The sequence below is a fragment of the Oryza sativa genome, chromosome 7 (assembly GCF_034140825.1).
Source record: "Oryza sativa Japonica Group chromosome 7, ASM3414082v1".
Classification (NCBI taxonomy): Eukaryota; Viridiplantae; Streptophyta; class Magnoliopsida; order Poales; family Poaceae; genus Oryza; species Oryza sativa.
Window position 1 is genome coordinate 24,612,146 of NC_089041.1, and position 15,720 is coordinate 24,627,865.

The 15,720-nt window shown below is 43.1% G+C and overlaps 2 protein-coding genes across 4 annotated transcripts; both read left to right on the forward strand.

Moving 5' to 3' along the window:
* Nucleotides 1-1,735: 1,735 nt before the first annotated feature.
* Nucleotides 1,736-6,171, forward strand: LOC4343801 (uncharacterized). 3 transcript variants are annotated; one of them, XR_001547227.2, is made up of 6 exons: nt 1,736-2,457; nt 3,125-3,263; nt 3,792-3,853; nt 4,298-4,436; nt 4,850-5,105; nt 5,767-6,171. XR_001547227.2 is itself a non-coding variant. In XM_015789546.3 (5 exons), exons 1-5 carry the CDS (start codon nt 1,904-1,906, stop codon nt 4,985-4,987), a joined length of 1,032 nt encoding a protein of 343 aa, XP_015645032.1. In that variant the 5' UTR covers nt 1,736-1,903; the 3' UTR covers nt 4,988-5,333. The 3 variants fall into 3 exon arrangements, 1 of the variants encoding a protein (XP_015645032.1); XR_010742786.1 differs by lacking the exon at nt 5,767-6,171 and adding an exon at nt 5,458-5,480; XM_015789546.3 differs by lacking the exon at nt 5,767-6,171 and having other exon boundaries at nt 4,850-5,333.
* A 2,586-nt stretch (nt 6,172-8,757) lies between these two features.
* On the forward strand, nt 8,758-13,356 carry LOC4343802 (EID1-like F-box protein 2). The gene is made up of 3 exons (XM_015791571.2): nt 8,758-9,052; nt 9,384-10,207; nt 13,005-13,356. The coding sequence occupies exon 2, from the start codon at nt 9,441-9,443 to the stop codon at nt 10,185-10,187; it is 747 nt and encodes a 248-aa protein (XP_015647057.1). The 5' UTR covers nt 8,758-9,052; nt 9,384-9,440; the 3' UTR covers nt 10,188-10,207; nt 13,005-13,356.
* Nucleotides 13,357-15,720: the final 2,364 nt, after the last annotated feature.

Here is a 15,720-nt window from a genome sequence, read left to right on the forward strand (position 1 = left end):
GCAATGCCCGACGCTGGTGAGAGGGACGCCGAGCTCCTGCTTGCCGAGAGCGAGTGAGAAAGAATGCTCCTGCTGCTCTACGGGGAAGAGAAGGAGGTTGAAGACGGGGGCATTTCTGTCAAGTGTATGTAAAATATATAGATCAATGGCATCATTACAATTACAAACAAACAAAAGTGGCATATTTTCAATTAACTGAATGGTAATGGTAAATTTCAAAACAAGCAAATTTATACTGGCATGAATCCAATTAACCCAAAAAAATACTACCTGTATCTAATCGATCCAAAACTGCGAAATATTAACACGAGATAACCATGTGTAATCGAGAAAAATGTATTGTTGTTGCTTGGTTTTGCATTGACCGGTCTGACTTCTAGCCCTATATGATTTGGCCTCTAGTTTCTCTAACCAAACAGAATCCAAAATAAGATCAACCCAACTGTTTCATGTCATCTCAACCTAAAGGTTGACAGATTTTGTTTGTTTATTGTAATATTTTTGTATAACAAGACCATAAATTAAAGAGATTCATTGTTCATTTTTTGTTTATTTAACTCAGTATTCAACAACGATTTGTTAACGTGATTAATATTTCACTTATTACAAACCCAACAACTTATATAAAGGATGTATACCTTGGGCTTATAAAAGGATTTCTTCATGCAAACAATCCTCACCGCCTCGAAGTAGGCCACTGTGTTGATGTTGAACCAGAAGTCATCCACTCTTCCCTGACTGGTTTTCGATGTCGGCGATGCGGGGGGGGGGGGGGGCGGTAGGAGGCTCTGCACTGGCAGGCGGCAGCAGATCTTGTCCTCGTCGACAAAGCAGACTTGGACGAGGAAAAAAATTCTTGCAGCAGTGTCGCACCATGCCTCATGTGCGACACCGCGTAGACAGCTGACGCATGCATCCAAGCCTTCTTTAGAGTTGAGCCGATGTGTTGAAAGACTCAAAACAACAAACCAAGCCGAAAACTTGGGGAGCCGCTGACCCCCCCCCCTGTCTAGGGATACATCGAGCCATCCTCTTCCCGTCGCACAGCCGCCGGCGGGGGCACCATCATCTCTCCACCCTGAGATCCACTGCCGCCTCCATGCGTATAGCTTTTGCACTTCTCTCCACAGCCTAAAATCCAATCCATCGATTCCAATTTCACGCCTCCAACAGAAGGGAAGAAGACCATGAAAGGGAGAAGATGCCAGATCTGTTGAAGCAGATCTGTTGAAGCGACCTTGAAGGGTGATTCATGGCTTGTCTTTGCAATGTATCTTCTTGAAACTAGATTTGGAATTGACGTTCTCAACAGTCTAGCACATATATAATTCGCAGAAGGGGCGCTGTCGATATATCCACATTACTCACTATCTTAACCTTCTCCAACTATTTTGGCCACTCGGGAGATGGTGTTGTTTCTGAATTTCTGGTGTGAATAAAGCTCTTTGGAAATTTTAGTGGTAATTTGCTGAGTGTTGCTGAAAATGGTGACTTGTTACACAACTTTTTTATTATGCAGGAAAAGAGAAAGGAAAGCTAGCAGCGGCCAGCGGCAATTGAGGAGCTGGAGACTCTGATAGTCTGTCCAGTCCAGGTAGGTGGCCGCACGGCCCGATCACCAGTTCACCAACCACTCCAAGGGCTCCGTGCACACCCCGCTGCATCTCGTCGCAGTATGGGCCTGGGCCGTAATGTGCCGCAGCTAAACTTGCCAGCCCAGCCCGTTCTGATGAGCGCGAGACACTCCAGCCTATCGAGCGGTCACTACTCACTAGCAGTTGGAATTTGGACAGCAGCAGCAGCGGTGAGCGCGGCGGCGGCGGCGGCGGCGACTTGCTCTCCTCCTCCCCACAGTCCAGTTCTTACAGGAGACGAACGCCGGCGAGCCGCCTCCGCCGCAGCTATGGCTTCCAGGACGCTCTCCGTCTCCTCCCTCGCCTCCGCCTTCGCCTCCATCCCCCGCCCCAGGCCCCCTCCTCCGCCTCCATCTCGCATCCGCGCCTCCCCTCTCTCCACCGCCGCCGCCGCCGCCAGTGACGGCGACGCCGCCGACGGGGTCGACACCGTGGAGCAGCTCCTCGTTACGAAGCCCCCCGCCTCCTCCTCCTCCTCCTCCGCGGGAAGGGGCCGGATCGACCGGCTCATGAAGCTGCAGCGTCGCGCGGACGGGGACTTCCCCCCCGGCGGGGCGGGGCGGAGGTGGTTCCCTTACCTGGACGCGTTCCGGGCGGCGGGGGGCGTGGAGCTGACTAGCCGGGAGGTGCTGGAGGTGCTGGAGCCGCACATCATGGAGGCGCGGCGGGAGCGGATCCGCCGCGCCGTCGAGAACCGGAGCTACTCCGTTTGCCTCGTCGTGGAGGGGCTCTCTGACTTCGGGAACGTCTCCGCGGCGTTCCGGTCCGCCGACGCGCTAGGCGTGCAGTCCGTGCACGTCATCTCCTGCGACAACAACAAAAGGTGCAGAGGTGAAACCAAAATGTTTAACTTACTCTTCATGACAGACATTGCTATTGCTCGGTTTGGTTGAGCGAAGTAGCCAAGTAGGGAACTATGAATAGTTGTAGAGAATGAGAATTATACTAATCTATTTGGATGGATGGTTTTAGTTTGATCCCATGAAGAAATTGTTGTTGTGAACTTCTGATAATGCTCAACCATCTAATTTCAGCATACAGTTTGCCAGTTTGCATCTAATAATATTCTAATACACTGAATCTGCAATACCTGATTACCTCAATACTGCATGGTATTATTCTTTTTTTCATTGAGGTGCAAAATAAATGAGAAATATTTTTTGTGACCTGTGCATTTTATTTGTCCATTCAGTAGTTTGTACAAAAATGGCAGAAATACTGACCGGAAGGAAATGATCCCTCATCTAGTCATGTAGTTCTAATATCCAACACAAAGAGAGTGATTCCTTATGCTAAATTTTTTCCTAATTAGACCACTGGATTGGTACTGAAGAACACAGAACATTTTTCTTTCTTATTAGTTTTTTTATACATAAATTCTGATATCTGATTATCTGAATGAAATTATATACGTATTGCATCCTTTAAAATTTGTATATATTTCTCAACTTGCAAGACCATTGAATGAATATACTTCTTAACTATTGCAGGTATAGAGACAATAGGCATGTGAGCATGGGTGCTGAGAAATGGCTTGATATCGAATTATGGAGCTCAACTGCAGAATGCTTTGATGCTTTAAAAAAGCGTGGTTATCGCATTGCAACTACTTATTTGGGAAATGATTCGGTAATTTGTTGTTGCTCACCTTTTTAGTTTTCGCTCGTATTTTGAACAGTAAGCCAAAAAAGAGTGATTGTGATCATTACATGCATTGTCATTTGTTATCCGCAGTGAAAGACAACTCTTTTTTTTTCTTTTCAAGTAAGAACATTTTCAGTGACTTACATAGACAAGATAAAAACATTTGTTGTAAAATTAGGCTAGAAAAGCCTTGAAATAGATTGGTGTGTGGTCGTTGCCACCACCAATGTTGTTGATCACTGATTGCAGAATGATTATTGTCATCTCCTATTTGAGAGTATATTAGTGACCGTTTAGGTTAGAATGAAAGATATATTTATCTGTCCCAAATACACATTCTTTAGTGAATTGGTAACTTCAGCCTTTTGTGGGATTTTGCAACAATGTAATACTACACTGTCATTTTCTCAATATACTTTTTTTCCGCTCTGTATTGCATTGAAAGATGCTTTATCATTTACTGATCTAAGTAATACAGTTCAAGGAATAACTATGCTCGTAATGGATCTGTAGGTTTGTGTGTACGACATGGATTGGTCGCAACCTACCGCTATTGTTGTGGGCAATGAACTTATGTAGGGCTCTTCCTCTTCTCCAGATGCACATCTTCTCTTGCAATCATGTTATAATGAGTCTCAAAAGTATTTAAATGGAATGATCAGATACGATGTCCTCTTTTCTACTTCATGTATGTTGTACTTTATCATTACTTTTCTACATCTTTTTTAATCACTTTGGGGTAACTAATCTGACATCTCCTCTTGCAAGAAATCTGCTTAATCATCTTGATGTATGTTGTACAAAATGGTTTGCTTAGAAGTTTTCCTATTACAAACTAGAAATGCCATGTTTGTTTTTACTACAGAAGTTCCAAATAGTCCACTGTGAAATTTATATGGATTTATACCTTGGAAAGTAAAGAGAGTACTCAGTATATCACACTAACTTAGGGGAATTTATTTTTCAGTATACTTGTGGAGCTACTTGTATATTAACTAGCCATTCTACTTCTATGGCAGGGGCATAAGTGATGATGCTTTAAAGTTGTCAGACTTGCACTGCAGTGTTCCTATGAAAGGCATGGTGGATTCTTTTAATGTATCTGTTGCAGCTGGAATCCTTATGCACCATGCTGTCTGTGATCGAATTTCCCGCATCGTAAGTGTCTCAAGCATTACTACTAAATATACCAGCAGGAAGAATAAACACCAAATTCAGTTTCTGCTAGTGGGTTGAACTTGTCTCCAAACTCATATATAAATTATGGAAATGTATAACAACCAGTGAAGCATTTTGTCAGTTTTTTATCCTGACGATTTGCAGTTAATATATCCAAATGGCTTGAATCATCACTTGTTAGTTTCAGTTTCAGCTCACTGATGGATTTTGGAATGGTCTGAACTTACTTTCTTTTAAGAAATGTGTCTTTATAAATTCACTTCTCTGTTCATTCTGTCCAAATATTCCTTCAAACAAGGGCACTGCCAAGTGCATATTCTGCTTAAAAGTTCTTTGTAAAAAATGTATAACGAATACTATCTTACCAGAAGTTTTTTTTTTTTTAATGATAGGGTCATCATGGTGATCTCTTGCCTGAAGAAAGTAGAATATTGCTTGCGGAGTTTTATTTGCGCCACAGACAGAGCACAGCTGGCATAGTTCACGAATATGCCAAAAGAAAGGCAGGAAACTTCATGGCCAAACTTTGACAACTATCATTATAGTTACTGAAGGAGAAATATACACAACCTAGGTATTCATTCAAAGAGATTTGCTTTGGCAATTGGAGTTTCTGGCTCTGGCATATCATTTTTGACAGAGCAGCTGGTAAGCTCTTTCATATTCCTTATAGTTTTCCTTTTGCTGTCATATTATCGTATCAGCATTATTATCAAATGCTGGAAGGATGCCACCTACAATTTCTTTTGTAGTTCCCAGTGTTTTGTTATTGTATATTTGTATTCCTCAAAAAATATTGGCTATTCGCCTATTGATTGTAGTCTTCTCTAAACCAAGTTGATAGAGATGGTGTGGAATATGCATTCTTTTGTGGTTTCCCTTTGACTGCTCAACTTCTCTCTTAACTCATCTTTGTCAGATTGGTATCCATTTAACATAGCATGTGTTTGTTAAATCATTTTTTCATGGGTTCTAAATATCCTCTTTTGAATGCTTTCAGGTACTCCCTCCGTTTTTTAATTGATGACGCCGTTGATTTTTTTCTCACATGTTTGACCATTCGTCTTATTCAAAAAAATTTACGTAATTATAATTTATTTTGTTATGAGTTGTTATATCACTCATAATACTTCAAGTGTGATTTATATCTTATACATTTGCATAAAATTTTTGAATAAGACGAATGGTCAAACATGTGAGAAAAAGTCAACGGCGTCATCTATTAAAAACCGGAGGTAGTACCATTTTTCTAATGTTTGCACATGGTAATCTGAGCTGTTGCCCTCCTGATTACTTTTTCTTGACGAAGGCTTTTTACGGAGAGGAACTATCAGGCTGCTTGACCATCATGGTGCCTCAAGATGATGACTTCAGAACAGAATTTTTTGACAGGACTATGATCTATCAGAGTATCAAGCTATCGCATTATCTTAACAGATGACATTACTATTTCAGTCACATTGCTTGCTACCCAAATTTGGAAGTTGATGCAAAAACTAAGATGTTGTTTTGGATGCTGACATATAAGAAAGGATCGATGCAGCTTTCTCTCCGTTCGCTAGAACCCCAGTTGATAATTTTTAGAGTTTAACTACTGCCTTTTACCGCGATGTGAGACACTGCACTCAGAACTCAACTCTCTTAGCGATTTAATGTCATGTTTTCTCTCTCGGATTGTTCACAATAACAGAGCTAGAGGGTTATTTTTTGGTTATTCAAATACTCTGAGCGGTTCCAGAATTTCTGGGTTTTTTTCCCCATCTCTTGCCTTAGCTCCATAAATAAATGCTGGTACTATAATGAACAAATTTACTTGTAGTATTGCCAATGTGTTAATAATAACAACAAGAAAAAAAAATGTTCCATTTAATATGATCGATCAAGTTAATTATTATGCACAGTACATTTCACAGGGCCGATCGGGCCCACGCCCGTACGTGGGCCTGGGCTGCGGGCAGACACCGCGCTATGTGGGCCCGGATTTATGGGCCTGACATGGCTTTCGGCTGCACGAAAGATATCGACAGGAGGGGCGCGCCTCCCTTTGCAAGTTGCCAAGTTGGCAAGGTGAGACGCTCAAGTGGCCAAGTGGGATCGGAGCAAGTTGCTGCCCGTGGCCGGCGCATCTCCAGATATACGGATATACCATGCTCCCGTGGATCACTCGTGGATTTATTTTCTTTATTTTTTTTAATGGTATAGGTAGATTTCTTTTTTAGATAATAATGGTATAGGTAGATACAGAACCGATTACTATATTACCATATTACCACTACTATTGTTATAGACATGCATATATAACTATATATCTGTCTAATTAATTACCATACTTCCTCAGTTACATACTAAATAAAATTATAAGATTTGGCTAACTTATTTTTGAACAAACGGGAGGAACCAAAAATAAACTTATTCTGAGATGAAGGTAATAATGACATTTTTGACAAAACAAATATACAATGGATTTAATGAAATTTGTTCTTCTACAAACTTGTTTGACCTGAAAGAAGTTTGAGATAGGATTCTAAAAGTTCTGAACAAGTTTGACCACATTTAGGACTATAAACTTGATCAACTTGAAGAATTCTAAAATATTTTTAAAAGAAATTAAACTAACTTTGTAAAAATATTACATGAGCGTACTCCATCCGTACTCATTTTTCTGTCACTATTAAGCATCAATGTTTCAACTTTAATCAATGTAATAACTTTTACATATTTAATTTGTTATTAACGAGGCTATGGTTCCAAGTTTATACTACATTTTTTTTTGAAAAAAAAGGACGAGTGGTAAAAGTTAAAAGTAAATGGTATGGAGTACATGTCTACACAACCCTTGTTATAAAAAATAAATAAATAAAACGTCTGTACAAGTTGAAGAGGCATCAACCAAGTTGGTAGCCTGGTTGTAGGAGTATTTTTCTTATATTGTATTAATTTCGTATTATAATACACCAGGTGGATACTACCTTAGTCCATGCCAAAAAAATGCCTAGTACATGTCGCTATCGCCATAAACCAGAGAGATGGAAGAGATGCATCAGCAATAAACATTGGGCCGTACGATCTTGCCTGCCATTTACTTTTACTCTATTTAATTTAACAAGCTGTAGTTAAACAAACTCATAAATATCCTGAGGTGGCCCCCGCTCGACCTCATCTCGCCGACTACTAGTCGCCGACTGGCCCAGGGGTAATCTCGTAATCCCTGAGTCCTCTGCCTCGCTATTCCACTAATAAATGTTTGTATTTTCAATATCTGGAGTTTAAGCAATTATTAATTTTGGCATTTGAAACGAATTAATTTTGGAGTAGTATTTATTCCTGTCTAGCACTGGTGGGAGGAAAGATGGATTTAGACATGAATTTTTAAATTTTAATCGAACAAATAAAAGAAAAAAATGATATAAACACAAAAAGAATCTCATAAACTTTTACAAAACAATGTTACTACATTTCAATTTTCCATAAGAACCAAGTGAATAAATCAAATATAAATATTTGTTTGAAGCACTCCCTCCATCATAAACAAATCTTTAACATCGAGTATATGATTTGATAAATTTTATATTAAAATAAATTAATAAAATATACTCCTAAGTTTGTAATATTATGTACCTCTTTTCGAGGCAAGTCTACCTAAAACCATTTATTTGTTATTATTTTTTAAACAAAATATTAATATGTGGAATTTTGTGGTACCAAACATAAAACAAATTTTGATTGGAGGGATTGATATTTATAAGAATTTTTAATTACTCTCTCTTTCAAAAATATAAACCTAAGATTGAATGTGACATAGCACCTGTTTGAATTGATGCTCTACAAAAATATTGATAGCGCCAAATCTTGATCAAATTTTGATACTACCAAAACTTTGATAGGGTAAAGTTAAAAATGAACTGGTTTGAAACAAAAATATGCTCATAAGAGACAAGTTCATGGGCAAAGATAGTGTTTAATAGAGATGTTTGCTTTGCTACTCTCTTGGTAGGGCAAATTTTGGTAAAGTAGCAATCCAAACTACTTTATCCGTTGCCATTCAAATTTTGTCTAACAATACTTGTCACTCTAAAATACTACTTATCCTATCACTCACATCTTATTTAAATTCTTTTTCTTCTACCCCTCAACGACCTTTCCATTTTCAACAATAAATTATTTGATAAAGACATTATAGTATTTTATTTTTTTCAAATCTTAATATGTTAAACAACTAGAAATATAGATATAGCCCTGCTCTAAACAAAGTGAGGAAAATGGCGATGACCAAAATGCCCCCGTTCCCCTTCCATCTGTCGTCTCCTTCCCCTCTCTCTATCTCCCCTCGCCTCGCTTCCTCTCTCCCCCGGCGGTGGCTCGGCTGGTTCCTCCCCGCTCCGCCTCTCCTCCTCCTCCTCGCGCGGCGGCCGGCGAGCTTGGCCGCTCCGGCACGCACGGTTCGGGCAGCCTCCACTCCTTCCCGACTCCCGCCCTTCCTCCCGCGCGCGCGCGCGCGCGCCGCGGGCCGGTGTGAACAGGTTTTGGGAGGGGGGCGGCGCGGCGCGGCCGGCCTCGCTCGTTCCGCCGCCGCCGTTGGCGGTTCGGCACCGGAGGTATTCCTTCTTCTCTCTCAGCTCTCTCCCTCCGCTTCATGAGCCGGCGGCGTGGTGGTAGCGTGGAGATCCATCCCGGCTTAGTTTGATTCGGATTTCTTCGTTGCGTGGCACAGTACTAAAATCAGTTTTTGTTTCTTTCTGAAAAAATTGGGGGTTATGGTGAATCCCACATGCGTGGTTTAGTTTAGATCGTTAGAACTGTCCAAAATGATTGGGTATAGTTTAGTACCTGATCTATCTGTATGAAAGGCTTGACCATTTTTATTGATTTGTTGCGATGTTGGTAACCGATTGCTCTGCATGTAACTGAAATGCCAATGTGATGCAGGACTGAAGGGAGTATGAGGAGGTGAGCATTGTAGCTGGAGTGATTCGGTTGCCGGAAATGGTGCTGGTGGTGAAGCAGCACCGGTGCATGCACTCGGCGAGCTGCGTTTGCATCAAGGGACACCTCAGCGAGGACGCGCTGTTCCTGGTCTTTCGTCACATGAACTGGAACCCCAGGCTGATCGCCGTGCTCTCGTGCGTGTGCAAGTGGTTCGACGAGGTCGCGAAGCAGGTGCTCTGGAAGGAGTTCTGCCACGCCAGGGCGCCGAAGATGATGCTGGATTTGCATTCGGGTGGCAGTCACATTGTCGACGGGAACTGGAAGGCGCTCGGGAAGCTTCTCATCTACTGCAATGGCTGCACAAAAGGGGGCCTCTTTAACAACATTCATGTCCCTGGGCACTTTGTGTTCAGGACACGCTTTTCGAGGACCGCGGGCAAGAGTTTCCTGCCCCAGCAGTGTAGGAATGATGTCTTATATGTCTCAGATCCATGCGAGCATCTTGATCAAGGGGATGAAGGTGACTTGGGTTTCTTCCGTGGTATCTTCATGTCGTTCGCCACCTCAAAGGTTAAGAAGATGTTGATTGAGAAGCGGGCAAGGTTCCATCCAAGCGAGTCATGTCCCTACTGTAAGGCTAAGCTGTGGAGCATGTTGGAAGCAAATATGTCGCCGGGGAGTTCTTCTGCCAGGCTTGGTGCTTACGAGGATTCTGTGGAGTATTTTGTATGCCTGAACGGACATGTCATTGGAATTGGTACCCTTCTACCTCTGTCTGATTCTGAGGAAGTACCAGAGGAGTAGTAATCAGGAACTTGAATCAGGTGATCATATTTTACATTTTCTCTTTTGCTGTCTTGCAAAGTATAACTTTGTTTATATTTACTGAATTGAAACTGCAAAGCCTGACTTTTTATTGACTACTGGTCAAGATAAATATATAGGTATCTTCATTATGAATATACAAACCGAAGAATATCCAGACATTTTTTATGTCCATTCGTTGTCAGCACATTTCTTCATTCTGAATGCCAATATCACTTTTCATGGTTGGATATCTAGAATGACTAATGTTCAACAGTAGATTGTGTATGTCAAACTGTTACATGCTTAAGCCTTTTGTATTCAACTCATGAATATATGTGGCTTGCTCCATATGTGATAACTGATATTACTCCTAGTAGCTCCAAAAGAATTAACTAACATTTGTTGGAAACTATACTATAGTTACTTTCATGTCTGAAAAGCTTGGTTGATGATCTGGGAATATAGAAGTTGTTTGTTTATGGTCTGTTTAAGGGTTGGGTTATGGGGCGCTGATAGCCTGATACTGCTTTTGATGTTGCCTCCCTGTGTAGAGAACGGGTCCTGAACTGGTTAGCTGGAATCCCCATCCTTTTTTTACCTGTTTTCAGTAGCTAGTTGTCCCTGTTGTTTAGTTTTCGTTTCTTTTGTATAAGACCTTGTTATGTTTTGGCTTTCTTCAAAGGGCCAGGTAATGAAATTTGCCTATTGTCTAAAAAAAAGCTTGGTAGACATTACTAATTATACTTATTCTCATTTGTTTACATGGTTGTGTTATGCAGTATTCATGATCCCTGGACCGACTCTACCTAATCAGTTGCCACTCTTATTGCATTCTTTTAAGGGTTAATTAGATCCATGCCACTGTAACTTTGCCAAATCAAAAAAATACCACCACTATTCGTCATATCGGCTACATGCCACTGAAAATTTCTAAAATTGGAACAATGCCACTGCCGTCCCTTTTTCCATCCACCTCTCTCACGCCATCCTCATCCCGTCCTCATCCCCTTCCTCCTTTGTTCCATCGTCCATCTATCCATGGCCGCTGGAGGTTGACGCGAGGGAGGTTGCGAGGAGGTCGGCGCGATGGTGGCGGTGGAGGAGGAGGCGCGCACGGGCTGCCGTTCCTGGTGCTCGCGCGTACGGCGTTCGGGGTGCGCAGCACGCACTTGCTGGCGGTCATCAGCGTGCTCATCGGTTGCGGGTGGTTCGGCATCGAATCCTGGATCGGTGGCCGCGCCGTGTTCCTCCTCCTGCCGTCCAGGCTCAAGTCGTACCAGCCGCTGCTCGCGCCAGTGCCAGGCCTGGGGCTGCGCCGCTGGAGTTCGCGTGCTTCCTCGCTTTCTGGGCCGCGCAGCTCGGCGTCATCATGCACGGCATGGAGGGCATCAGCAAGCTCGAGAAGTACTTGGACCATCACGACCAACATTCCCGCCAACGTGGTGGTGCCGGCAAACGCGCTCGTCAGCTTGAGCCCGCGGAAGTTCACGTTCGCCAAGGTGGCGCTGGTCACTGCGTTGCTCGGCATCGCCTTCCAGCCATGGCGGCTGTTCGGCTCCAGCGAGAGCTTCATCTACACATGGCCGTTCGAGCTCTCCTCCGGCACCAGCGGCCGCTCGGCTCCCCGGCGACCTATAACTCTGACGGCCATGAGGGCAAGGTCGTGCACCTGCATCGTCGAGGACGGCGGCGGCGGCAGCTCCCGAGACCGAGCTCATCGTCGAGCACGGCGGCGTCGCCATGTGCGACGGTGGCGACGCCACGTTGCGCCGGCCGGGCACGTAGCAGCTGCGGCGCGACGGGGGTGGGTGGATGTCGGCGACCAGGAAGTCACCGTCCTCGTCATCGTCGTGGATCTCCAGGGGGAGGAACTCCCTCCTCGTCGCCATCGTCGTCGTTGTCTCCGGCGAGCTCGAAGGTGGCTTACGGCTGGCGTTGGCCGTCGGCCGCGACTTCCACTCCTCGACGCTCTCTTGCCGCGGTGGAGCACGAGGAGCAAGCCCGGGGGAGGAGGCAGCCGGCGGCGTCGGCCTCCTCGCCGAAGAAGAGGAACGAATGGTCGGCCGGCGGATGGGAGGCCGTTGAAGCTCCCGGCGGATGCGGAGGCCGACCAGGAAGCCGCCGCGCGCTCCCGCACCTCCGCGACCTCCTCCGCTCCCTCCTCCACTCCCCCGCGGGCGTCGCCGTACGTCTTCCTCTCTGACCTCCTCAGCCCTCGAGCGCTCGCTGTGGCCGCCGAGTTCGCAGGAAGAAAGAAGAGGGAAATAACGTGATATGACGCCACATCTGACGGGGGAAACGAGACGGCGTGAGATAGGAGATGGAAAAAGGAACGGCAGTGGCATGGTTCCAATTTTATAAATTTTCAGTGGCATGTAGCCGATATGATGAATAGTAGTGGTATTTTTTAAATTTAGCAAAGTTGCAGTGGCATGGATCCAATTAACCCTTCTTTTAAATGCCATTAGAACCATGAATGCTCTTTATTAAACCATAGTTTGAGGAACTTTCATATTCAAAATGATCCATGAAGTGGGATGATCTTATCCATGTCAGCAATCTTCAAGTTCATTAATTATTGTTTTACAAAGCTGCTAGCTAAGATAACAAAGCAGATGTACAATCTGAAAGTCAAATGCAGAGCTATTTACTTTAGTGATAGTAGTATGAACAGTGGCTAGAAAATCAATCTACAATTGCTTAGCACAAGTAGTTCTGTCCTTCTGGGACCATAATTTTCCCAATTGGTTGAAAATATGTTTCTCTCAAGAAAAAAAAACAAGAGTGTTCTGAACAAGCGTTTGTTGCTGACAGGTTTGCAAGACTGAAACCCTGGATTCGTGCATGCTGTTCGTTGCTGAATCTTTGGTTGCGACTAACAGTGGGAGAATGCATGCGCAAGGCGACCTGCAGGTCTGCAGGATGACAAGAATGGCTTTGCATCGCAGTGTTGTTCTTCCTGAAACTTTGCATCAGATGGGGAAAAAAAGCTATTTTTATACTGTTCTCTCCTTTATCATTGATGCCTCATCCCTGCTTCCCCTAATTGTAACCGAGACACCAATCTCCTGTCATGTCCTATATGTTCACAGCACGTAATGTGGTGTTTATTTAGCTTAATTGGACTGTCAAAAATATAAAACTGGTGCTCATCACATGCATTTCATTTTCCTGTCTGTTCCTGCTGCATTACTTTTGAGAATTAAGGCATGCTGGTTCATTGCCATACATAGCCTTGCCATTTTTTTCGGTAATGGCAAACATTGGTCATTGCAAAAATAAAAAGAAAAATTGGCTAGGTCTTCATTCGTTTTGCAACCAAAGTCGTATTCCCATTCGTTTGAGCAACTCGGGTCAGATTAGAAAATGTCATTAGCGAATGATTAATTAATTATTAATCATTATAAAATTTGAAAAATGAATTTACTTTACTTTTAAAATAAAATTCTTACTTATAATTTGGCTCGGTTGGGTTTGCTGTCTTTGGAACACCCATTCTGTCCTTTAGAGTTTGAAACGTTTTCTTTCCTTTTTTACTTCGTTCACCACAAATTACCAGGGATTCAAACATTCAAAATTTTGTATGAACTACTTTGTATTATCTCCTCTATTTCCCGAACCCAAACGCAGCTTTGGACGCGAGATTCCTAATGGGCGATCGATCGCCCCGAGCGATCACCCCTCCTCATGGTTTTCTTTTTTTGGCACCGCATTATTTTCCTATTTTAGTAAATTTATGCATTTAAAATTTGTACACCTCAAATTTACACATCAAGTTTAGAAACCCAAAATTTATAAGTTAAAAGTTTATATATCCTATTCAAATTTGAATTTGAATTCAAATATTTTTTATATATAGTATTTTCTATACATCTAAAGTTTATACACCTCAAGTCTATAGACCCAAAGTTTATAAGTCAAAAGTTTATATATCCGATTCAAATTTATATATTCGATTTAAATTTAAATTTAAATTCAAATATTTTTTTATATATAGTATTTTCTATACATATAAAGTTTATATACCTTAAGTTTATAGAACCAAAGTTTATAACTCAAATGTTTATATACCCATTTAAATTTGAATTTGAATTAAAAAAAAAAGTAGAAACACTGGTCGGGGCGGGGGGAGCTGGGGGAGGAGACCAGCGAGACGACGCGACGAGGCACGTGAGGTCGAGTCGACCAGGATCGTTTGATCCGATGTAGATAAATATAGAGCGTTGGATGGATTTGATGATTGAAGTATTACGTAATAACATGTAAAATTGTGTGTGTGTGTTTTTGTAGAACTATGTAAAATTGCGTTGGTGATTCATTTGTGTTTAGAGAGCTCTGCTCAATACTCTGATTCATGTGTTTTCTTTTACATAATTCTCACAAATTTTACACAGATCTGTTGATTCATGCGTGTTTTTTTTTAGAACTATGTAAAATTTTGGGCCTATTTGGACGGTTACCTACCAATTTTTTTGTAGTGCCAAAATACAGGCAAGTTTTGGCACTACCAAATTTTTGGTAAGGTAATATTGTTTTTGATCATATTTGGTTTGCTACCAACCTAGAGCCAAAATGTGAAAATTATAGTGAAGAATATTCTAGATGATGCCAAATCTAGATTAGGTATTACCAATGAATGTGCTTCAATTCAAATCAAACACATGTACTATTCAAATTACCAAAATATTGGTAGGGCATGTTTTTGGTAGCAATTCAAATAGGGCATTTGTGTGTAAGAACTCTGTAGCTCTTCCCCTCCCGTCCACGCCCTCCGAGAGAATTTTGCATATGTACCTCAGTTAAAAACCGGCTTCGCTACAATGCCATCGTTTAAATGGGATTCGCTCAAACGCCATCCTCAAGATGTGGGTGTTCGCTACAATGCCATTTTCACCATTGGTTGCAATTCCAAACCATTTTCTACTAAAATAATTTTTTCGCGGACCGTTTTGCCCCTAGATCTAGTTGAACTGAACCACACATAGGGGACGCTACCACTGCTGCCTAGACGCGCCGCTCTCCTCTCAGCGCGACGACGCGACCTCCTCTACCGCCATCCATGCCGTAGCCTTCCCCACCTCGCACCGTCTTCCCTCAGCTCGCCGCTGCCTTCCCTCACCTCGTCGACGCCTTCCCCACCTCGCCGCCGCCCAAACCGTAGGGTGCACCGGGCGCCTCTTCCCTGTGGTAGCAGTCGCCGCCGCCCAAACAGAGTATGTCCATTGAGACACTTTGTGCAATGCATCGGGGGAGGTGGCGTGCTAGCAGGATGGAGACGGTGTTGACGAGGACCAGGATGAAGACGACGCCGACGAGGACCAGGATGGAGACGGCGTGGTTGGGGTAGCTGCGCCGCCGCGCAGGGAATCGGCTCTAGGAGGAGAAGCAGCTCAGCTGGGGAGAGAGGAGCTGGCGCCGCGACCTAGCTTTTGGAGGGGTGAGTTGTTCCAGGGGCAAAACGGTCCGCGAAAATATTATTTTGGTGGAAAATGGTTTGGAATTGTAACAAATGGTGAAAATGACATTATAG

Bases quoted from the DNA above. Each gene is read 5' to 3' on its own strand.
- LOC4343801 (XM_015789546.3), top strand. From the start codon at position 1,904: ATGGCTTCCAGGACGCTCTCCGTCTCCTCCCTCGCCTCCGCCTTCGCC. The intron at 3,854-4,297 runs GTAGGGCTCTTC...CTTCTATGGCAG, and splicing joins GTTGTGGGCAATGAACTTAT to GGGCATAAGTGATGATGCTT. The intron at 4,437-4,849 runs GTAAGTGTCTCA...TTTTAATGATAG, and splicing joins GTGATCGAATTTCCCGCATC to GGTCATCATGGTGATCTCTT.
- LOC4343802 (XM_015791571.2), top strand. From the start codon at position 9,441: ATGGTGCTGGTGGTGAAGCAGCACCGGTGCATGCACTCGGCGAGCTGC.